The sequence below is a fragment of the Micropterus salmoides genome, unplaced genomic scaffold (assembly GCF_014851395.1).
Source record: "Micropterus salmoides isolate LMB-PRFRI ecotype aquatic unplaced genomic scaffold, ASM1485139v1 Ms_hic_scaffold_1, whole genome shotgun sequence".
Taxonomy (NCBI): Eukaryota; Metazoa; Chordata; class Actinopteri; order Centrarchiformes; family Centrarchidae; genus Micropterus; species Micropterus salmoides.
Genome location: NW_024040040.1, coordinates 3,779,246 through 3,803,684, shown reverse-complemented (window position 1 = coordinate 3,803,684; position 24,439 = coordinate 3,779,246). Strand labels below are relative to the sequence as shown.

Genomic DNA, 24,439 nt, shown 5'->3' with positions numbered 1-24,439 from the left:
ATTTGTCACTGGATGTACTGTATGTTTATTTTTGTCCAGAGGGTCAAATAAAGAAAGAAAGAAATGAATTATTAAACTACAGATTTTTCAAGTACTACGTGTTTTGTTTTTTTCTTGGTCGTTCTACTTGAACGGTTTGAAATATCTCAGCTTTAACATGAGTTCACGGTAAACTCCAAAAAGTAATAATTGGGTTTAACTATTTATGTATTTGAGATTTTATTATTATATATGTGCCATTTATTTTGAGGAAATGCTGTTTCAACTTGTGGCTGGAATATTATTTGGTCTGATGTAGATACATTAAGTCTGAAAAATGATGGAATCACTTAAAATATGAAACTTTTGTCTTTAAACTGTAAAGGTTTGTGAAATCTATGGAGACTTTTATTTCGAAATAAAACCTCTTATTCTGAAACACCACCGGAAGTGTACCTTACAACCCGGAAGTTTTAGTGCACCCCGGTGAGCAGTCCGAGTTTATCTTCGTTTAACCGAGTCTGTCCGGGCATGTTCTGGATTAAAGCTTCATTTTAAAGGTACATTATTCTTTATTTGTTAGTGCGACAGTTTGTTTTGTGTCTGAAGCTTGAAAACCGCGATTTAACAGCAGTTTTCAACCCGCAGTTGATGAATTAACGGGTCAGCATGCTAACGTTAGCTGTTGCTCCGTTAAGTTTGACACGCTAATAATAATAAAAGTCTTAAAATAAAATAAATTAAGCTTCTCTGTAACTCAACATCATTTTCAACTGAATATATGCTCGGACCAAAATGTATTTAAGTATTTCAACTTGAGCTGTGAGGAATTAAAATGAACATTTCTGACTTTTAATGGACGAAAAGATGCATAAAAACGTAAATGAACAGTGTTTCCATGTGTTTAGTTACTTTATCTCAGATCTAATATTATGAGTTAAAAGCAGCTCGTTCCTGTCTGTCCTCAGGTTGGAGTGGCTGCTGAACCAGCAGGCAGTCATGGCTCACATCACCATCAACCAGTACCTGCAGCAGGTGACCTCTGACCCCTCACACACTTAGTCCATGTCACCTGATGTGTGCTTCAGCGAGAGAGGCTGTGAGGGCCCCGCATTACATTTATTCATTCAGCTGAGGTCACAATGGGAAAAACACCGAAGGCATGTGACTTATCCACGGCTCACGACAGTGGGACGCGCCGCGTGAGGCCAAGAGTGTAGAGGTTGTGGCCCAATCACAACGTCCACACTCACAGACTCGCACGGTGAGTCCGTGAGGGCTCAGGGCCGTCCCACTGTCACATCGTCGAGTGCGTGGGGGCGCTCACACTGACCCTTTATGCACCTATACAGGTCCGTTATCTGCAGACTTTGCCTGAGAAATTACCCACAGTTCATTACGTTGTGACGTGAAACACGGGGTCACCAAGTGAAGCCCGGAAGTGAGAGGAAAAATCTGAGCAAATCCGCTTTATAAGAGAAGAAGAAGAGTAAAAGACCAACCCTGACGTTAACGCGGTTAGAAGACGGTTCACAGAACTCATGAAATCAGAGGAACGCACCTTATGACACATTATTTATGTTAGTTTTTGCTCAGTGATGCTGTTTTGACAAACAATTAAAGGTTTATTGACAACTACAGATCATTATTGACACTCTGCAAGACGTATAAATCCGGCAGGCGGTTCCTTAAGTGCCTCGATGCAAAGAAAGTAAAATAAAAAGTGTGCAACGTGTTTCAGTGTCGTCAAGGTAACGTGATAAAGTGCTGACCCGTTCCCGTTGACAGCGTTTTGAGCCCTCACAGCCTCTCGCACTCAGTCACTAACCAGGTGACGTCTTCTTGTTCGTGTGACCTCCAGAGGGCGCCACGATCTTCACATGTTCTATTTAATTGGCGCGTTTGACTTCCTGCGGCGCTGACTTAACGTGACGCACATTGGATTTAAAATAAGGCACGCTGGTTAGAAAGTTTGTCCGACTTTCGCCAACGCTGCAAAAGGTCACATGTCCCTCGCGGGAGAAAGGCGGCTGCTGTTGCTTTTCTCCGGCTGCTCAAAGTTGGAACGACCTTTCGCCTGGTCTGAGATCAGTCATTGATCTGAGCTCACGCAGGTAAAATGTGTCCGACTTGAAGGCGCCGTTTTTATTCCCCGCCCCCGCAGCTCACGTTAGACCATCAAGTTGGCGAAAGTCAGCCGCCGTCATCTCGAACGCACCTATTGTGCGTGGAGTCAGGGCCCTGATTCTTCTTCGTTGGTGTTTATCACCCACAGGTTTACGAGGCCATCGACAACCGCGAGGGCCCGTTCTGCGCCGAGCTGCTGTCCTTTAAACACCCGCATGTCGCCAACCCCCGGCTCCAGGTGAGGCTCCGCCCCCTCGGGTAGACACCAAGCGTCGTTAGGATACAGCCTCACCTGTGTGTGTGTGTGTGTGTGTGTGTGTGTCACAGCTGGCCAGTCCAGAAGAAAAGTGCCAGCAGCTCCTGGAGCCGCCGTATGATGAGATGGTCGCCGCTCACCTCAGGTAGGACAGCCAGGGGCCAATCAGGGGCCAGTCTATCCTCATTAACTGTGAGAGGACGTCAGCAGTTATTGATTATGTTTCTGATGTGATGAGTCATTTTGTTGCTAAGGGGCCGTGAAGTGACCGATGGTGAGACCGCAGGTAACCATAGTAACAGGACCGATCCATTACCAGGTCTCACTGTGCGCGTGTGTTACAGGTGTACCTACGCAGTGGCCAATCACGACTTTGTTGAAGCCTACAAGTTCCAGACGCTCGTCGTTCAATATCCTTTACTGGTGAAAACGCACACAGACAAAGTCACACTGCAGCTGTGACGCGCCTCAAATCAATAATCGATCGTGTTGCTCCTTGACCTCTCACATCCTTCCTGAGGGCCTTCCAGTCCCACAAAGAGGAGAACTGGTGAGTTCAGACAGGCGTTAGCGTAGTTTAGCACAAAGCTTCCTCCATGTTCCTCTGAGGATGTAGTAACTCTGATGATCCTTTTCCTCTAGCGCCACCTTCAGGTCAACACGTTAATGTCTCCAACACTCTGGTTTATCAGCCTCAGCTGAACTTTGTGTTTAGTGCTAATTAGTTAATGTTAGCATGGCCCATATTACACCTGTTAAACATCAGCGTGTTAGCATTAGCTCAGCCTCACAGAGCGGCTAGCACGACTCTGTGGCCCAAATCCTACATCTTAAAAATACTACATGTTAATTCTGTAACATACTCATCGTTATATTACACAAAAACCTTTTATACCAACAGGAAAGGATCAGATACACAAGATTTAACACAAAAACATGCACAATTTCCACGCAGCGTCAGTGAACGCAGCGTCAGTGAACGCAGCGTCAGTCTGCAGAACGCTCAGCTTGTGTGTTTGTGCTTTCAGGGCTCTCTCGGTGATGTTCGCCGTCACTCTGGATCTCAGAGTATTTGCCAACAATGTAAGAGACTGTAGAGACTGATCAGTGATGGAGGTGATGATGATGATGATGATGAAACTGACCTTTGACCCCGTGTTCAGGCGGAGCAGCAGCTGCAGAAGAAGAGTAAAGGCCAGCCCGGAGAGATGCTGGAGAAAGCAGCCGAGCAGCTGATGAGCTGCTTCAGAGTGTGCGCCAGCGACAAGTCAGTACAAATACGCACTGAATCCAAGTTCAACAGAAGGTTATTGACTGTGTATCGATTCTCATTCAGACTCTTCTTGTTCCTGCAGTCGCGCTGGGATCGAGGACTCGAAGAAGTGGGGGATGATGTTTCTGAGCAACCAGCTCTTCAAGATCTACTTCAAGGTCTGAACTCAGCCGAGCTGTTCGTTCATTAGTGACTCGAACCGATTCACGACAAACAAGTCAGATTAATTCATCTCTAACTAGATTAGAGATTAAAGTTAAAAACATTTTGGGATCAGAGACAGAAAGTTACAAAAGTTAAGACCAAAATGAAAAAAATTCTATAATGAAAATAAAAGTAGGTTCTCAGATTAAAGTTGTAATTATTAATTGTAAAAATCTCTACATTTCTTTCTCCTCATATTGGCCTGAATACTCAGTTGTAATAGTTATTGATCAGTGTGACAGTTGAAAATTAGCCTGCTGGCTAACACTGGCACATTTACAGAAATGTTGATTAATGTGCACTGTCCTTAAATAAATAAATGAAATGAAATGAAATGTTGTTGTGATCAGCAGCACTGAACTGTACTTTACACGTGTAACAACACTGTTACCTGTTTTCATTTGGTGATCGATCAGATCAATAAGCTGCACCTGTGTAAGCCTCTGATCAGAGCCATCGACAGCTCCAACCTGAAGAACGACTACAGTCCCGCTCAGAAGGTCACCTACAAGTACTACGTGGGCCGCAAAGCCATGTTCGACAGCGACTTCAAGCCAGGTAAGTCTGAGGGGGTACTACTGCAGTACTAACAACTCAGAGAGGGTACTACTGCAGTACTAACAACTCAGAGGGGTACTACTGCAGTACTAACAACTCAGAGGGGGTACTACTGCAGTACTAACAACTCAGAGGGGGTACTACTGCAGTACTAACAACTCAGAGGGGTACTACTGCAGTACTAACAACTCAGAGGGGGTACTACTGCAGTACTAACAACTCAGAGGGGGTACTACTGCAGTACTAACAACTCTGAGGGGTACTACTGCAGTACTTATACTACAGAGGGGGTACTACTGCAGTACTAACAACTCTGAGGGGTACTACTGCAGTACTTATACTACAGAGGGGGTACTACTGCAGTACTAACAACTCTGAGGGGTACTACTGCAGTACTTATACTACAGAGGGGGTACTACTGCAGTACTAACAACTCTGAGGGGGTACTACTGCAGTACTTATACTACAGAGGGGGTACTACTGCAGTACTAACAACTCTGAGGGGGTACTACTGCAGTACTTATACTACAGAGGGGGTACTACTGCAGTACTTATACTACAGAGGGGTACTACTGCAGTACTTATACTACAGAGGGGGTACTACTGCAGTACTAACAACTCTGAGGGGGTACTACTGCAGTACTAACAACTCTGAGGGGGTACTACTGCAGTACTAACAACTCTGAGGGGGTACTACTGCAGTACTAACAACTCTGAGGGGGTACTACTGCAGTACTTATACTACAGAGGGGGTACTACTGCAGTACTTATACTACAGAGGGGGTACTACTGCAGTACTTATACTACAGAGGGGGTACTACTGCAGTACTTATACTACAGAGGGGTACTACTGCAGTACTTATACTACAGAGGGGGTACTACTGCAGTACTTATACTACAGAGGGGGTACTACTGCAGTACTAACAACTCTGAGGGGGTACTACTGCAGTACTAACAACTCTGAGGGGGTACTACTGCAGTACTAACAACTCTGAGGGGGTACTACTGCAGTACTTATACTACAGAGGGGGTACTACTGCAGTACTTATACTACAGAGGGGGTACTACTGCAGTAATTGTCATTGTGTAGCAGGTACTTGTACCCGGAGGTACGCACTGTACATAAATATTTGGCTCTATAAACCCTACAGATTTAACTCACACCATTTATTTAGTGTTTATTTCACGACCACTTTCTTATTTTTTAAATAAATGTTGACAAATCAGGACCAAGGTGTGTCTGATGTTTTCCAAATCTTAGGCAGAAGAAATAAAACATCGTGTTAATTATCCAAACTGTGTCTCTGCAGCCGAGGAGTCACTTTCTTACGCCTTCCACCACTGTCATCGCTCGAGCCAGAAGAACAAGAGGATGATCCTCATCTACCTGCTGCCCGTCAAGATGCTGCTGGTGAGAAACACCATCCCAGTTCTCCCAGTATAACTGCAGGTTCAGATCCCAGTTCTCCCAGTATGACTGCAGGTTCAGGTCCCAGTTCTCCCAGTGTGACTGCAGGTTTAGATCCCAGGGCTCCCAGTATAACTGCAGGTTCAGATCCCAGGGCTCCCAGTATAACTGCAGGTTCAGATCCCAGGGCTCCCAGTATGACTGCAGGTTCAGGTCCCAGGGCTCCCAGTATAACTGCAGGTTCAGATCCCAGGGCTCCCAGTATAACTGCAGGTTCAGGTCCCAGGGCTCCCAGTATAACTGCAGGTTCAGATCCCAGGGCTCCCAGTATAACTGCAGGTTCAGGTCCCAGGGCTCCCAGTGTGACTGCAGGTTCAGATCCCAGGGCTCCCAGTATAACTGCAGGTTCAGATCCCAGGGCTCCCAGTATAACTGCAGGTTCAGGTCCCAGGGCTCCCAGTGTGACTGCAGGTTCAGGTCCCAGGGCTCCCAGTATAACTGCAGGTTCAGGTCCCAGGGCTCCCAGTATAACTGCAGGTTCAGATCCCAGGGCTCCCAGTATAACTGCAGGTTCAGGTCCCAGGGCTCCCAGTATAACTGCAGGTTTAGATCCCAGGGCTCCCAGTATAACTGCAGGTTCAGATCCCAGGGCTCCCAGTATAACTGCAGGTTCAGATCCCAGGGCTCCCAGTATAACTGCAGGTTCAGATCCCAGGGCTCCCAGTATAACTGCAGGTTCAGGTCCCAGGGCTCCCAGTATAACTGCAGGTTCAGGTCCCAGGGCTCCCAGTATAACTGCAGGTTCAGATCCCAGGGCTCCCAGTATGACTGCAGGTTCAGGTCCCAGGGCTCCCAGTATGACTGCAGGTTCAGGTCCCAGGGCTCCCAGTATGACTGCAGGTTCAGATCCCAGGGCTCCCAGTATGACTGCAGGTTCAGATCCCAGGGCTCCCAGTATAACTGCAGGTTCAGATCCCAGGGCTCCCAGTGTGACTGCAGGTTCAGGTCCCAGGGCTCCCAGTATAACTGCAGGTTCAGGTCCCAGGGCTCCCAGTATAACTGCAGGTTCAGATCCCAGGGCTCCCAGTATAACTGCAGCTTGTTGCTGGTGTTTCAGGGTCACATGCCGACTCATCAGCTCCTGAGGAAATATGACCTCATGCAGTTTGCCGACGTCACCAAAGGCGTGAGGTAAGCAGGGGGTTGGAGGCGGTAAAGCAGGAAGTGACATCATGGCGTCAGGTGACCTGTGTGTGTGTGTGTGTGTCAGTGAAGGGAACCTGCTGCTGCTGAACGAGGCTTTGTCCAAACACGAGACCTTCTTCATCCGCTGTGGGATCTTCCTCATCCTGGAGAAGCTGAAGATCATCACCTACAGGAACCTCTTCAAGAAAGTGTGAGTTTCTCAGATCCTGTTCGTCAGATAAATGAAGACGCGTCAGTGTTTCAGTGGACGTCAACACGAGTGATCGGGTCACTGTGAGCCGGACTCGGTATGAAACTAGTGTCCCCCTTTAGATTTGTTCATCCAGGTACTTGCCTCGTAGTTTCGGCCGTCATCATTTGTTGACATTCCCCCAACTACTCATACATGGACGCTTGGTCACGGCCCCGTGGCGTCGCTTTTTAACACCCGGGGTATCACTTAAGCGTTGTTTTTGGACGTGTAGGGCTTCCGCGGTCATGTTAACGAAATATCAACCCGTTCTCACTCGTCACATATGGACACATCAAGACCCGTCGGCGTCAGTTTGTAACGCACTGGGGAACCCTGTAGTGTCAGCTTTGAACGCTAAAAATAGGTGTAGGATATTTAACTGAAAAGTCAGAGTTAGGAGGTGGACGGTGGGCCAGAAACGGGACTTTCATCCAGGAGACTGGTGTTTGTTTCCCGTGTGGAACAAAAACATTAAATGTATTTTTTTATTTATTATGCAAGTCACTTAAATAACGTATGTGAACGGAGTTATTTTATTAACCCAAACCGTGACTTTTCTATTTTGAAAGTCTAACCAGATGTTCCACATTTATTGTCGCTAACTTGGCTGCGGAGCCCTAAACGTCGATGCTAAATGTTCGACGCCAAGTGGTCTTGACCAAGCGTCCATATGTGACGAGTTAAGAGTGAGAATGTGTTGTAAATTTGCAGCGGCCAGTTAGACTTTCAAAATAAAAGTAGTGGTTTTAGGAAAAGATCACTGCTAAAATAAATATGTAACTTTACCTCTCGTAAGTTACGCAACTTGAATAAAAACATTAAATGTTAGTTTTAGTTTCACACGGGGAAACAAACACCGGTCTCCTGACTGGAAGTGTCGCCCTCCCGCCTTTAATACGCCCACTGATCGTGTTGAGCCGCTGGCGGCCGCTTGGTGACCTCGGCTGATTCCTGTCTGCAGGTATCTGTTGTTGAGGACTCACCAGCTGCCTCTGGACGCCTTCCTGGTGGCTCTGAAGATGATGCAGGTGGAGGACGTCGACATCGACGAGGTGCAGTGTATCCTCGCCAACCTGATCTACATGGTGAGGTCACACACACACACACAGGAAACAACAACCTGGGAGTCAACGGAGGACAAACGTTGATCTCTTCTGTGTTTTCTGTCTCTCTCAGGGTCACATCAAAGGTTACATCTCCCATCAGCACCAGAAACTTGTGGTCAGTAAACAGAATCCATTCCCTCCTCTGTCCTCAGTCTCCTAGACTACGTTACCCACAATCCCCTCTGGCCGTGACGCTCCAAAGGAAACTTTTCTTCCATTCAGTCAATAATTTTTTTATTTTGTACTGTAAAAAGTGTTGAATAAAACAGATGCTGGTTTGTACAGCGTGTTTCAGGATGATTATTTGACCGATGTTTGCAGGTGTTAACACACACTTCATGAAATTAAACCACCACAGGCTTTGGGTGGTACATTGTGGGTACTGGAGTCTTTATTTTCATATTTACTTAAAATTACTATTTCTTATTCAGCACTTTCACATGAGAAATCTAAATTTACAAACTGCTGACAAATTTAGGTTTTACTGTTAGCACAAATATCAAATAAATGCTAGATTCAAGTCACACTCGACTTCAAAATAAAATTTCACTGGTTTTATACGCGTCATCACAACATTACAGTTTGGATACCTCTGAAATGTGATTGTAAAATAAGGTTTTATTGTCAAAGTTATGTTTCTGTCCTGTAGTAAAAGCCAAAACAAACCTCTTTTCCCCATGACATCGCCTTTTTACTCCCATAATGTGATAAAGTTCTCTTCTAAACAGGAAGTTAGGCAGAATAAAACATACTCAGGTTGTTCCAAGCTGTAAATCCCCCTGATGCTCACAGCTTTGGTGCCGAATGCTCGCCCAGACCAGACCAGACCAGACCCTGGTTCTGCTGGCACCAAGGTCATCACCAAATCAAATAAATCAAAGAACCTGGCTCTCAATAACAAACCAAGAAAGAAAATGTAAAGTTGCACATCAGCACAAACGGTTACTCTGGGAAAATGTTTTGCAGTTAAGGAACTGAAAGTTTGGTCCATTGAAGAGATTTTTAGTGAACGAGGAGTTTGATGATGAAAAGTTGTTGCTGTTTTTTTTTTTAAACATAGTTTTAAAGATGGCGGCGGGGGGCGGGCTGTTAGGGATTCTCAGGATACACGCTGACTTGGGGGGTCATGTGGTCCTCTGCGGCCTGCAGCCTCGGTCTGATCCAGCTCATGTAGCGGGAAAGTTTGGTGAACACCAGACCGCCGCCGCCATCACAGCCTGCAGACGATGACAGCAGCAGCCCGGTCAGAAACGCTGTCCCTTTCTGTACTGTGGCAACAGGCGTCCCCTGCAACTGACCGCCACATTGCCCGCCGCTGACCTTTGACCTCGCGTTCCTGTTGCCTTCGGAGGGCTTGTGACTCCTGCTGTTGTAGCTGTCTGCTCCATTTTTCCCATTTTGGGTTTGGTTCTGGTTCACTGTTTGTTTATTCAGCCTCCCCATGGCGCCGTTTTGGTTCCCTGAAGGTCCAGCTGATCTTCCTTGGGCGCCAGTTGGGTTCCCTATAGGTCCAGCTGATCTTCCTTGGGCGCCAGTTGGGTTCCCTATAGGTCCAGCTGATCTTCCTTGGGCGCCAGTTGGGTTCCCTGTAGGTCCAGCTGATCTTCCTTGGGCGCCAGTTGGGTTCCCTGTAGGTCCAGCTGATCTTCCTTGGGCGCCAGTTGGGTTCCCTGTAGGTCCAGCTGATCTTCCTTGGGCGCCAGTTGGGTTCCCTATAGGTCCGGCTGATCTTCCTTGGGCGCCAGTTGGGTTCCTCATGCAGAACATTTTGTTACTGAGCGGATGCGAAACATTCAGCTGACGGCGACACTCCTCCAGCGTCATGTAGACCAACGTCTTGGTCGCACCGACCCCCCGTCTCACGGCGACGCCCGTCCTCCCAGGATGCATCAGGATGTTTTCGCTGAAGTCCTTAGGGGGCAGGCAGAGGTGTATGAGGGTGGAGCTAAAGGGCAAGGGGCCGGCCAGCTCGAGGAGGGCAAGGTCATTGTCGTGGTGATCTGTATGGAAACGGTCGTGTACGTACAGAGCCCGGACAGGGACGAGCGTCTTCTTATCGCCTGAGAGACGAGAGACAAGATGTCAAAATATTATCGTCCAGCTGACTTTTATTGTGACGTGGAAGAACAATGTATAAATATTTGATCAAATTTTAGGACTAAATCGGCCACTAGAAAGTCAGCAGGTTGAAGTTAAATTAGTTGGTTTAAAAGTCTCAATACCGGAGACCACGAAGTAGTTGGAGGGATAGAAGCCGGATCCTGGGTCCAGGAAGAGGCAGCGGGCGGCGGTCAGGACAGAGCGTCGACCCAACACCACGCCACCACAGAGCTCCACCCTACTGCTGTTCACCAGGGACACCTGGAGACAAACACACAGCAGAAGCACATATAAGGTCACAAGAGATGATACTGATTTGCCAAACATAGAAGGACTCGGGTAAGAAACGGGACAGCATGTGGAGAAGAGCTGATTATTGTTATGTAGATGTTAGTAGTGCTTTCTTAGTTTGGGCCAGAAGGAGCGTTAATCCTCTTGGAACGTTTTACAGGAATCACTGCTCAGAAATAAATTAAACTTTAAATATGGAGGTTTTTTGGTTTCAATATTATTTGTGAACAAATCAGCAATCCGTGTGTAAATGTGTAATCTGTAAGAACAAAACACTTTCCACAAACACAAAAAGAAGATTTGTAAACTCACAAAAATATTTTGCAAATATTAAACAGATATGCAAATACACAAACAAATTCCACAAAAAAAAAAAAAATCTGCGTGACACGAATCTATTTTCATTCCACCGGCGGGAAAGCTTGTTTCAAACCTCCGAGTATGTAGAACCGAGATCGACAAATACAAGCGGGCCTCACAAATGCCTGTTCGAAAGTTGTAAATTTTAGGAAGATATTCACAAATGATTTTCAACAATTTATAAATGAATTTAATATATTTACAGATATTTTTTTATTTGTGGAATTTGTTTGTGTATTTGCAGATCTGTTTTTTATTTCTTTTTGTGTTTGTGGAAAGGGTTTTATTTTTAGAGCTTACACATTTACACGCAGATTGCTGATCAATTCACACAAATGATGAAACAAAATTAACTCCATATTAAAACAACTCTAGCTGAGCGAGGTGCCTTCCTGTGATTGGCTGAGAGGATCTTACCTGCCAGGGACAGTTTCCATGGTGACATACAGAGGCGGTCGTGTTGAACTTGCCAGGAAGTCGTCCACAGGGAAACTCCACTGAGGACACAAAGCCTTTGTTATTTCACCGGTTTGAGCTGGTTTAGTAAACATGGTTGGTGTGGTGGGGGGGTCAGACCTTCAGGCAGGCAGCTGCGTCCGTCAGTCTGTAGTTTGAATCCTGACACGCAGGAGCAGGTGAAGGTGATGGTGTGGTGGGACACCGTGCACATCTGGTGACAAGCTTTTGGACCGTCAGTCGGACACTCGGAGATTTCTGAAATGGACAGAAGTAGCTAAAGTAAAAAAAAAAAATCACGTTTCAGGGATGTGATGTAAAGTGTCGCCACGGATACGATGGATAGTTACGCCACAGGTCTGAAAACGTCACCAGAATGAATAAACTGGGGAAACTGAGGATCCCCTGAGTGCACCACAAGTTTTGGTCTACAGGCTACGCCCCTCTTTGGGGGCGGGGCTACGCTTGGCTGTGGGTGTGGTCAAACCTCTGATGATTTGTGGCGCGGAGGTCACGTGACCCTCCGGCTTGTGCGGTGCTCCCAGTTCACAGAGGGGTCCGTGGTGGGGGGCGGTGCAGGAGCAGTGGAACCCCCCCCTTGTCGGTGCAGTTCCCCCCGTGGAGGCAGGGGTTGGGCTGACACTGGTCCCCATCTGCTCAGAGACACAGAGGCTGATCAGACGACGAATAAACAAACTAACGTTTGAGAAATAAAAATAAAGAAACCCTGTGTTTTCTATAAAATGTCAAGAAAATATCTCCGGGCAGGAACTTCAGTACGATTGAGAGGAACTTGTACTTACACTCCATTTTATGGTGCTTTATAGTAACACTCTACTTCATCTCTGAGGGAGATGTGCTTCTTACTGCTCTACATTTGTCTGACCGCTTTAGTTACTAGTTTAGATTCAGATTATTTACACAAAATATAAATTAACTAATAAATGATGACGTATTATTACAGGTTAAATCTACCCAGCAGTTTGTAAAGTCTTTAAAATAAGCTTTTACACTAAAGTGATGACCATATTAATTCATTAGTAATTATAACTTAATAATATATAGTTTATTTTTCTGAAATGGGCCGTTCTGCATTATGTGTACTTTTACTTTTGGTAAATTAAGTAAATTTGATACTAATAATTTTGCAGTTTTGTCTGCAAGATGTTTACTTGTAACAGAGTATTTCTGTGTTATTACTACTTTTACTGAAGTATCTGAGTACTTCTTCCACCAGGCTGTGAAAACCTGAGGTTACAGTAAATTATGTACTTTTAAAAAAACGTGGAAGTAATTTCTAGATTTCTAGATTTGTTTGTTTTATTATTTAGTTTATAGCACTATTTTACTAAAAATCTGTGTATAAGTAATGAAAAGAAATTAACGAAAAAATAAACATCAAATGACTCATGCGTAGTGATAAATAATCTGGCCATTACAAGCACTGCATCTCAGAAATCACATTTATTAATTTGTAAAATAAGAATTAAAAGTATATTTTTCCAGTTTCCATTAATTAAAACCTTTTGATTTAATGTGAAAGGGATCTCACCTTGGTAAACAGTCCAGAAGGCGTACTGAAGAGAAACAAACAGAAACAGGTTCCTGCTTCTCCAAATACTTTTTCATTTTGAGGGCAAAAGGTAAAATGAGAGAAAATCATCTTGTTCTTAACGAAACATCATCTTAACAGCCAAAATTCATGCGCGTCACTGATAATTGTGATCATTATTGGGGAGAGTCTGACCGTCTTGGCGTTGTCCTCGAAGTACTCGCGGGCCTCCTCGTAGTTGCACAGCTCCTCGTAACACTCGCGCTCCAGGTTCCCCTGCAGGATCTCCTCCAGCAGGAACATGTTGGCCCGTTTGGACCGCAGGAACACATCGTGGGTCTGAGGAGCCTGAAACACTGAAAACACAACAGGTCCAATAACTACAACTTAGTAAATCAGAATAAGACATTCAAAGTCGTAACTACAGAAACATTTTATACGATTTGATAATTTGTTGTGATTTATTGTCATATCTCAAGCAAAATCATAATTATGACATATGTTGTTACTGTGAACTGTTTGATATGTAATTTAGAATTAACTTTCATTATTATGGCCAGTGATGGAAGAAGTATTCTTCAGATCTTTTACTTCATGAAAAGTACCACTCAATGTAAAAATAGTCCTGCAGTTATAATCAGGTCAAATCTACTTAAAGTGTCAAAGTAAAAGTACTCATTACATAGTAAAATGTACACTTAATGTTCCCATAAGAAGTGCTAATTGTCTCTAAGTCATAATTACGACACACTGGGTGCAGCAGAGGTGAAAAACAGTCTGTTACATGATTTGCGTTCAACATATTTTTGGCACAAATAGACCACCATACATTTCATACGTTTAATGTTAAACATTTAAAAGTTTAACTTTTAATATCAGCTGTTGGATTTAACTGTTTCCTGCTTGATTGGTGACTTGGTTGTTTGTTTAAAATCTTTTGAAATCTGACTTTAAACAAACAAAACTGAGCCGACAGGCCGAAACTAAAGACCGCAGAGTTCAGAGGTCTTACCTTGTCCATGGATGACGACCTGAAGGAAGCAGGCAAGGAGGGAGAGAGACAGAACAGACGCTCGACAACAAGCCGCCATGATGCTGACCGCCATGACACTGACTTCACTCCCACACACACACACACACACAGATGAGTCACAACTCATTCATTAAACAAGTGACATGACGTAACCTTAAATCTGAAGTCATAACATTAAAGAGTCTGCAACGCTAATTATAAAAATATCATTTTTGGAAAAGCTTCAACAAAACTCCATTACAAATTTAATCAAATGTAGAAGCTATATGTCATTTATAGTTTATAGGTGAACTTGTGCTGCGGTTATACATCTTATCTTACACGTCTTTTAAAGCTCTTTTCGCACGAGTCTGATTTTCACCTGCGCAGGTCGGATCTCTTTCCATAAAGAGTTAAAAGTATAAAATAAACTGTTCTCTGTAAACAGTGTGTTCCCACCGTGGACTCTGGCCTGTCCTCTCTCTCATGTCCTCAAACCACACAAAACAAGCAGCAGGTCCGACCTCTGAAACTTCAATATTCAGTAGGTTTGTTTATTTGAGGTAAACAAGGAGGGATTTCATCAGAAGAAGGAAAGAACATGACGAGAAATGAAGCTGGACACAGTGCCGGGGGCGTTAGGGGATTAAATTGTTCTGAAAGTCGCCTTGCAAAAAGAAAGTTTTAGGGGTTAAGCCATAATAATTTCCCTGAGTCATAATCGACCTGGAGTTTCCAGGAAATGTAGACGTCCTGATCTGTGTAGTTCCTAACAAAGACTGAGAGCCTCCCGTCAAGCTAGCAGCTCTGTAAGGCTGAGCTAAATGCTAACATGCTCACCAGGTGTTATGTTCACCATTAGCATTGGCTAACATTAGCTTCGATTAGGAGACTCCTTCAGTCAGCTGGCGATTTCCAATTTAGCTGCAACAAACAATTATTTTAATTATTGAGTAATTTACCATTTACTTTAAGGATTCATTGATAAAAAATATATTAAAAAAAATATAAAATTGACTTTGAGTCCAAAGTGACGTCTTTTTTTTGTTTCATGAGTGATTTCATATTCTTGTAAGATTTTCTAATTAATCGACTTGTAATTTAATCTAAAAAATGTCAGAACATGACAAGTTCCCAGAGCCCAAGTTGACGTATTCAGATTTTTTTGGTTGACCGACCGTCCAAACCCCAAAGGTATTCAGTGCACTGATATAACACAAAAGCAGAACATCAGAGACATTAGAAAAGCTGGAACCTGAGAATCAATGACTGAAAATAATTGATTATCACCAATAGTTGATGATTCATTTCTGACAATGACTTGTTGTTTTAGGTTGAGAATTAACTTTGATGGTGAAACAATAGAAAGTCACATGACAAAGAAAAACATAAAAGTATAGATATTTATATTTTTAAGTTACAATAAAATGTACAGATTCCAAAACTGTAAAAAAAAAATTATAAATTTAACGCGATAACCAAAAAGGAAAAGTATATTTTTGCATTGTACCGACCACTTAAACTGTAAAAACAAACACTCCTTCAGATAAACTGAAAAAGTAAATACATTTTGTAATATTATAGTTTTAATCACACAAAAACTTCATGCATCAGACTGTTGTAATATTTCTTTATTTGCTTTTAATTCAGTTTAAAAAGCAAATTTCTGACAGTGAGTAATAAAAAATACATCAAAACTTGTTTTGTTTACATAATTTCAGTTCAATTTTAATTTCAGTTCCTCCTGGTCCAAACTGTGCTGACATATTTTTTTCTATTACTGAAACTGTTTCCATCAGCAAACAGCAGACAGACTTAGAGACTGTTCAGATGGTGGAGACCAAAAACGGAGCTAAAAGAGAGTCAATATTAGACTTTAATCAGATGAGATGAACATGTTTACAGTTTGGTCTGCTGCCTCATTTGAACAAAAAAAGGCATTATTGCAGCTTTAACCAAGTAGAAAATATGAAGGACCAAGAATTGATCCCTGAGGAACCCCACAAGTAATAATGAACAATCTCATGAGAAGATCGTGTTGCTCTGTGTCTGCTGGGTGTGGACGTAGGCAGCTGGTTGCTAATATGTCAGACACAACTTCTTTATAAATTAGTTTTTACAGGCTGTTCTGCTGCCTGCAAGTGGCAAGAAAAATTCATTAATGCAGCTTTAAGAATTTCAGTAATGTCTTTAAATCAGTGATAAATGTTAAATTATGACAATGTCTGTGGCAGAAATGTGACTGTGTAGAAGTCTCAAACATAAAATCAGTGATTACATAAGAAGAACAATGTGTGGCTCTGCTCAGTGGACTTCGCCGTGATGAAATCCGTCGTCTTACAGAAACAGCCTCTTGATGGGGCCGTGGTGCCTCTTCACCCTCCTGCCACTCTTCTCTTTGGGCATTAGCTTCTTCATGCCTTCCTGGATCCAGCTGATGTACTTGGACACCTGGGTGTAGACTCCGTATTTGCCTTTGCGTGCGCAGCCTTCGCCCCAGCTCACGATGCCGGTGACGAAATAGGTGCTCTGGTAGCGAGTGACGTGCGGCCCGCCGCTGTCACCTTGGCAGGCGTCCTTGGCTATTGTGTCGTAGCCGGCGCAGAACATGCGAGTAGAGATGCGCAACTGGGTGGATTCCATGCAGGTGAGCCGATCCACGTAGGGCATGGTGAGGCGCTGCAAGATGGTGGACGGCTGCCGACCCTCGCCGAGACGGCCGAAACCGCTGACCATGCCGTCCTGCTGCTTCATCAGCACCTGCAAGAGGAGGCGAGAAATGTAACACGTAGGGAAATGTGCTTATTCACATTCTTGCAGAGTTAGATGAGAAGATCAAAACCACGCTAATAACTGTCTGTAAGATAAATATAAACAGCAGGTTAGCTTAGCTTAGCATAAGCACTGGAAACAGCTAGCCTGGCTCCGTCTACCAGCACCTTGGAAATTTTTTTGTTAAAGCGTTAAATCTCATTTTTACACAACAACCCGAGTATGAAAACGATTATGTGCTGGACTATTTCTTGGCCCGGACCAGTAACTTCCTGACGTCTGCGCTGGTTGCCTGGCACAGAGCCAAGAAATAGTTTGTGTGTATTATTTAAACAAAAGACGAAGAAGAAGTTCAGAAGTGCTGGAAGGTGGAGTTTGTCACCTTTGGCAGAGCCAGGTCAGCTGTTTCCATTCTTCATGATGAGCTGAGCTAAACAGCTGCTGGCTGTAGATTTCAATTTACCTTACAGACACGAGATCAATCTTCTCGTCTAATGCTCAGGGAGAAAGCAAATATACATTCTAAAATATAGAACTGTGGTTTGACTGGTTTAAAAGTTTACCTTTTCAGCAAAATCTTGCTCAGGTAAGCAGGCTGGCAGGATGTACCTGGTGAACTTGATGGGCGTGGCCAGTTTGATGAGTGCAATGTCGTTGTGGTAGGTGTCTGGTCTGTATTTATTGTGGGTCATAATAGTTTCCACATTGTGAGTAGCTTCATTACCGTGATCCACCAACACGTCGAACTCACCTGAATACACAGAAATAAAAAAGTATTTTAGTAGAGAAACTTCAGGATTAACCGCTGTAGACAATTATAACAACACCTTTTATATAGGAAATGCAGCAGCTCAACTTTCTTTAAGTATAAAAGCAAATCTAAAATGTGAAAGTATAAAAAATTTAATAAATTAAGTCATAACTAAAAATGTCTTCTTCTTCTTTCTATATTAAGGCACCTTTAATTAAATGTTTTAAGGTGCTTTAAAGAAAGAAAAATGCACTTTAGTAGTTATTAATGCTGTCAATACAGAATAAGCTAAATTATTCCAAACAGGTAAACACATTATCACATTATTACATTATTATCTAATTACATTCGGCCCCTTGTTATTACAGTGTTACAGTGTCATAATTACAAAGTAGATCTGTATCTCGTATTTTGAAAAACGTATCTTAAAATTACTGTCATGATAATCTCAAAGAAGTATTTCAAATTTATGAAAATAAATAAGCAAATTATATATAACCTCATAATCACAAATCAGATCTGTAACTAAAATAATAGCTGTATAGCCCATACACAACCATAATGTTGTTTAGTACAATCCCTTATATTTACAAAAATCCTACACAAGCTAATAATATCTAATAATCAGAGCTGCATGTGATTCAGAGACCCACCGAGCTTGATGTAGATGTAGCGTGATTGGTTCATGCAGTGTGCGGCGGTCAGGATGATGTATTCATTCAGGATGGTTCCTCCACAGAAGCCTTGATCGTCTTCATTCAAGAGGAGAGCCTGAGAGGACGAGCGGGGAAAAAACTGTTATCACACTGACTCTGCAATTATGGACTTTACTGCAGTTACAGGACCAGGTATCTTCAGATGTCTAATGGACTGCAAAGTGTCCATGTAGAGTGGACACCTGGATAATAATGGACAGTCTGTGTGCAGGACGGAGCTGTAGGCTACACCAGATTAGTCTAAGCTTGTACATGATGTTCAACATTTTCACACTCGGGTTGGTGTGTAAAAATGAGATTTAACGCTTTAACACCAGCTGAAATGCAGCTATTATGTTACTTAATTACTACCAAAAGACAGAGTTATTCTACTATCAGCTTTCCTGTTCAGTAAGGTGACCAGATTTCTGAAATGAAAACTGGGGACATTTTTGGTTTGTCATTAAATAATATAATGTTGTTATATATGAAATAAAAAAAGGAGATCATTTCGGTTTTATAATCTGTCCAATATAACTCTTATGAATAAAAAGTCATTTTGAGGCATAATCTACCTTTCAGTCAATAAGAAGAAGCTGCTGTCACTTTCTGCTAAGTCATCTACTCCCCTTCCACCAGTGCCGCTTATCAACTGCCTGAAGAACATCAACAACTGGATGGACAGTAACCTCCTCAAACTCAATAAAGACGAAACAGAACTCGTGGTGTTTGCACCACAGTTACTTCTCAAAAAGGTTGGTGACATCACACTGGACGTGGATGGCTGCTCAATCTCTGCATCCCCTCAAGCACGCAACCTGGGCGTCCTCATGGACTCCACCCTCTCCTTCCAACAGCACATCAAAAACACTACTAAAACTGCCTTTTACCATCTTAAGAACATCTCCAGACTCCGACAGTGCCTCTCCAACTCTGTAGCTGAGACCCTCATCCACTCCTTCATCACCTCCCAACTTGACTATTGTAACGGTATCCTGTTCGGTCTGCCCAGCAAGGCTACTGACAGACTCCATAAATCAAAGTTATTATTGTTATTATTATTATTATACATTTACTGGCAGAATATTTTCCTCCTCTCCACTCAGATGACGGGGAGAGGAAGCTAGCCAAGCATTAAGTGTTACCGTGTCCGCACAATGTGCGAGTGAAAACATTAGTAGCGCACTGATTAATGATCGTGGGAAATTGTAGTATTGGCGGTCATAATTCAGCAGCGGCGCCCCGTCACTCCTGAATGAATATAGGGGAAACACTGATGGACTTCAAGGTCACCATGTGGAGACAGTAATGGACTCTCAAAGGTAACACCTCAGCCTTTACCTCCCTATCCTTTTTTAATATAAGGGTATCTCATTATCGCAAAAGATCTACCTGCCATGGGCATTCTCCTGGTGGACAGTCCTCTCCGCCGACGATGCGGGTCATACTCGCCATTTGAGAGGTGATTAAGGCCTCTAAAAGCGTGGATTTTGGCAGAATCTGGCTGTTGTTGCTATTCTTAGAAAGTGAGGAGTCTGACTGATGAACTGCGTCCGACACATCCTTCGGCTTGGTGGAGTTGTTGTTAGCGTTCCCGTCCGTCGCATTTGTCCGCTCGTACCTGAAAACAGTCCGGGTCATTCCGGTGATGATGGCGCCACACTTGAAGGTCTCTGCAAGAGTTTGTGTGAGATTTAGAGATCAGGACTTGTACACGAAAATGTTGAATCACTGAAAGAGCCATGCTGGATTTGATTCTGAAAATAGAACAGCGATTAGATTCTGATACTTCTTGTGTACAAGTGGAAATTTTGTCCTGATGGTGGTGCTACAGGAAAGGTTGGAGGGTCACCAAAGTCTTTAGTCTTCACCTGAAGACCATGGCTTTGGTCAAAGAATGAGAAGTTATGGTGGTATATTGGTTTTGATCATGTTAGACAGTCATTAGGCCTCCATCCATCCATCTATCGCCAACCGCTTATCCTGCCTACAGGGTCGTGCGGGGCTGGAGCCAATCCCAGCTGACACTGGGAAAAAGGCGTGGTACACCCTGGACAGGTCGCCAGTCCATCGCAGGGCCACATATAGACAAACAATCAGTCACACTCACACCTAAAGACAATTCAAGGTCACCAGTTAACCTAGGCCGCATGTCTTTGGACGGTGGGAGGAAGCCGGAGTGTCATTAGTTCTCACCACTCTTTAATTTGCTGAAAATATTCTCTAAATAGGACCTGTGGTGTCTAAGAAACAACATGGCACTCGACCATAGTGAGACCAGTGAAAGACCATTTAGACTCTCGAGTCTCCCTCACCATTGGAGTGGCAGCTCTTGTAATCTGACGCCAGGAAATATCCGTTAGCGCAGGAGCACCGTGCGTTTCCTCGGACTACGTTGCAGAAGTGTTGGCAGCCGCCATTTTTGTTCTCACACAGTTCAGGAATAACTGCAAAAACAAAGGAAACACTGTCAAGACCAAGACCGGAAGGACTACCGGACTACCCACCAGGTAGCAAAACCCTGCTGCCGGACAAGAACATTAATATTGGACAATTCAGCCTGGAACACATTTCATGTCAACGTTTCCTACAATCACTATGATATCCCTGCATGGCAGGTCTGTAATGGGATGAGGTCTTGTACACCCTGACCTCTTTAACGCTACATGAAGGACATTCTACTTCCTGCATTGGCACTAAACGTAAACTGTGACTAACTTGGGTAGGGAAACTCTAACCCTCCTCCGACACGGAAATCAGTTTGTGTGGAGGCAATGTCCGACTTTAAGATGGAAATTGTGTGTAACAAGTTGATAAATCGGTCTTATATCAGGCAAAGATTGGCTTCCTCTTTCAAAAACATCAAAAAACTCAGAGAAAATAAAGTTTTGTTAGATACAGGAGACAAAGGTTTAACTGCTTGCAAACTTTTGGGACATTCAGGGTTTTTCTAAAGGACACTGAGCTTGAGCTCTACTGTCCAGAGTGACTTCAGTTCTGTACCGATTTCACAGTTGAAGCCCTGGTACCCGGTCTGGCAGTAGCAGGTGTAGCCACCGATTCCGTCTTTGCAAAGTCCATTATGAGCACAGGGTAACGAGATACATGCGTCGCCATCTGCAGGACAAACAGAGCAGATTCAATCACACTATTTTAGTGAGACGTAACTTTGAAGACTAAACTTTTTTTTTACATTCTTTGTTACACATTTTTACTGTGTTAAATTTCTTAATTAGCCAGTCTTAGTCAGTGTGGTCATTTGACAACACAGAACGAATGCCTTACCAACATATTTGGCCCAGAATTCATTCTGCAAAAAAGAAAAACTGAGAATTAAATATCTCAAACCATCTTAAAACCTGATCAGTATTTCTCAGAGAAGAATGATTAAAGCTTTTTGGCTTTATAGAGTGTTTAATGCAAATTATTTGAGCTTTTGGATCCGAAACTTGGAAAATTAAACAGCAAAAACAGACTCAATGTGTCTTTTCTATATGTTGGTGGTTGTTTGTTAGCAAGTCCAAACTAAATCCAAGAATTAGCTTCAATGCTAACTGTTCCAAAAACCAGAAATCTCTTGTTTCTACACTTGTTCAATAAAGAAGATCCAAATGTCAATCTGGCAACTGTGGAGTTGTTGGAAGAGGTTTTAATGGAGCTATGCTAGCACCCTGCTTCCAGCCTTTGTGCTAAAGTAGCTTAAGCTAAGCTACGCTACGATCTTGTTGTCTGATTCTGGGTAAAACAGTAGGGTTTCCCAAAGTTATGTGGTTGTTTCTTCGAGACTTGTTATGATGGATTTTGTGCGACAGCAGTGTTGGTGTGTAGTTGCAGGAGGTCTGTACAGTTTTTTCTACGTCTTCGAAGATCTCTCGCGCCTCCTCCCAGCTGCAGCGCTCCTCCACACACTCCCTCTCCATGTTGCCTGGTTTAAACTCCTCAAAATGCTGTTGGCTCGTCTCTGCCGCTTCAGCACCTGATTGGCCTCCTCGCCGTCCAAGAAGACTGGTGAGAGAACAGAAATGTGGATGGAAACTCATCGCTTCCCACAAAAACAAAGGCTTCAACCATAATTAAGTATAATGAAAATGTTCAAACACTATTTATTTAGTTTCAGGTTTAGCTGTACTCGGCACCTTAAGGAAAGAAACTGTCTGTTTGAAAGTTAGCCACGTTAGCATCATGACTCTTGGTCATACCGGAGCATCTAATAGCTATGCTTCGTCACGTCTTTAGGCGTCTGGCAGCGAAACACCTGGCACCCTTTAGCGGAATTGTTGAAAGTACTACTAGGGGTGGGGATGGTGCAGTGGATTATACACATGCCTTTGGTGCTTGGAGACCTGGGTTTGATTGCCTCTGCACACATTCACCAATGTGTCCCTGAGCATGGGTTGTGACAGTGACGAGTGCAGCGTTTCACCCATAGTTAAACATTTTTCAACTCTCTGCGACTGGAGAAAAACGCTCAGCGCCACTTCACTCTGCTGCTGTTTTTACCAGATTGTAAACACGCGGCGCTCCCATTGCAGCGACTTACTGGCCCCATTAAAAATTCCTTTGGTGGACACAGGCCCTAAATCTAACCGAAATGTTTCACAACGTTAACCTCTAGGTTTATTTGAAAGTCTAACCAGACGTTACATATTTGTTCTTGCTATCTTGACCGTGGAGCCCTAAAGGTTACCCGGGGCGTTAAAAAGCGTCCATACGTGACGCCCTGTGATGAGAACGGGTTGGTCATTCTGTTCATCACTATCGACTCTGCAAAGTCACATTTTGACTGAAAAGCGTTTTCAGTTTAAATGAGATTCTGGTTTTAAAACAGAAGACGACCAATCACGGTTCGTTTGTCCAGTAAGACGGGTTCCTGTTGGTGTCTCAGTGAAGGAAAGAGCTGTCAGTCATCAAGAAATCAAAAATCTGTTGACATTACGAACACACAAAATGGAACGGGGTCATGTGTCACCTGTCAGCCACCAATCAACACACAACACCCCCCCGCCAACCACCACCCAAAACACACACACACGCTCAACATGGTGGTGCTTCTTTTCCACCTTGCTTTTACTCCATAGTCTTCCTCACTATTCTCCTCTTTAGCATCCACAAAAGTTTACATGTTAACGAACGTACCTACGTGAGCCGTGGCCAGGTGGAGCAGCAGGAGGCCGAGGGACAGGCGGTGAACCCAAAACATGGCCCCGGGTGGATGGCGAGCTCGGCTGGAAAAACCTCAGTGTGCTGAGTGGAAGTAATGGAGTCTGAATGTGGAGAGAGGGAGAGAGGAGGGGTGGTAGAGAGGGCAGTGACCTGTAGAGAGAGAGAGAGAGAGAGAGAGAGGGAGACGGGGGAGGGAGGGGTCGACATGTTGAAACTGAACAGATCGGACTGGGCGGGGCTTAGCGTCCAGACTTCCTGCCGAGACACTGGAGCTCAAAAAAATTCTGCTTCACTGATAAAAAGACTGTGTCCATGACAACTTCACCTGACAAGCCAACTACAAGTCCCAGAGTGCATTGCTGGAAGAAACATCCAATCAGAAAGCTTTTACTTTTTCTTTTAAATCTCACCTGTGAACTTTTTTTTGAGTTTCAAACCATCGGCAGTCGTTCAGAAGTTCACACATTCGAGCTTCAGTATCTCGGACGTTAGCGGTGGAAAGTAACTAGTACATTTACTCAAATACTGTACTTAAATACAAATTTGAGGCACTTTACTTTGCAGTATTTCCAATTTATGCCACTTTCTACTTCTCCTCCGACCATCATCTCAGAGGGAAACTTTGTCTTTTCAGAGGCGCGACTCGTCTGTAGCTGAATTCAGCTGGTGTCATTTACAATAGGGACGCAGGGGACATGTCCCCAGCACTTTTTTAAAGCATAATTTGCTAAAACAAAAACAAGCTGCTGATTATAAAATGACCCAAAAATGTGCAGCACCGATCAGTTTCTTTTTGGCCAAGTTTTCCGTTCTCTCCCTGTGAACATGAACACAAGAGGAGTGAAGACTGAATCAGGCCTCAGCAGGGACGATGTTACAGGAGAAAAGTTGATCTACAGGAGAAACAGATCTGAGAGCAGCACTGACTTTTAACATGT

At 43.7% G+C, this 24,439-nt stretch overlaps 4 protein-coding genes across 4 annotated transcripts in view; 2 read left to right on the top strand and 2 right to left on the bottom strand.

Annotated features, from left to right (window-relative positions):
- Positions 1–24,439, top strand: part of LOC119916213 (NLR family CARD domain-containing protein 3-like) — a 795,320-nt gene that overhangs the window by 632,728 nt on the left and 138,153 nt on the right.
- pcid2 (PCI domain containing 2) lies at positions 418–8,631 on the top strand. The gene is made up of 15 exons (XM_038726820.1): positions 418–539; positions 948–1,014; positions 2,255–2,344; positions 2,434–2,507; positions 2,707–2,772; positions 2,871–2,912; positions 3,391–3,445; positions 3,526–3,629; positions 3,718–3,793; positions 4,256–4,397; positions 5,708–5,808; positions 6,923–6,996; positions 7,076–7,201; positions 8,205–8,328; positions 8,420–8,631. Exons 2-15 carry the CDS (start codon positions 979–981, stop codon positions 8,507–8,509), a joined length of 1,200 nt encoding a protein of 399 aa, XP_038582748.1. The 5' UTR covers positions 418–539; positions 948–978; the 3' UTR covers positions 8,510–8,631.
- On the bottom strand, positions 8,948–14,481 carry LOC119901173 (vitamin K-dependent protein Z-like). The gene is given in 10 exon segments (XM_038716745.1): positions 8,948–10,409; positions 10,572–10,710; positions 11,518–11,597; positions 11,677–11,814; positions 12,044–12,153; positions 12,155–12,209; positions 13,109–13,133; positions 13,304–13,464; positions 14,121–14,222; positions 14,463–14,481. Coding segments are annotated over 9 exon segments (1,773 nt in total). The 5' UTR covers positions 14,215–14,222; positions 14,463–14,481; the 3' UTR covers positions 8,948–9,438.
- Positions 15,734–23,553, bottom strand: LOC119905889 (coagulation factor X-like). The gene is given in 10 exon segments (XM_038723295.1): positions 15,734–16,880; positions 17,456–17,643; positions 18,297–18,414; positions 19,731–20,011; positions 20,654–20,785; positions 21,342–21,455; positions 21,624–21,648; positions 22,184–22,284; positions 22,287–22,343; positions 23,475–23,553. Coding segments are annotated over 10 exon segments (1,503 nt in total). The 5' UTR covers positions 23,539–23,553; the 3' UTR covers positions 15,734–16,457.

Coding starts and splice junctions, on each gene's coding strand:
- pcid2 (XM_038726820.1), top strand. CDS start 979: ATGGCTCACATCACCATCAACCAGTACCTGCAGCAG. Junction 2,913..3,390: donor TCCCACAAAGAGGAGAACTG/GTGAGTTCAGAC, acceptor TTGTGCTTTCAG/GGCTCTCTCGGTGATGTTCG. Junction 3,630..3,717: donor AGAGTGTGCGCCAGCGACAA/GTCAGTACAAAT, acceptor TTGTTCCTGCAG/TCGCGCTGGGATCGAGGACT.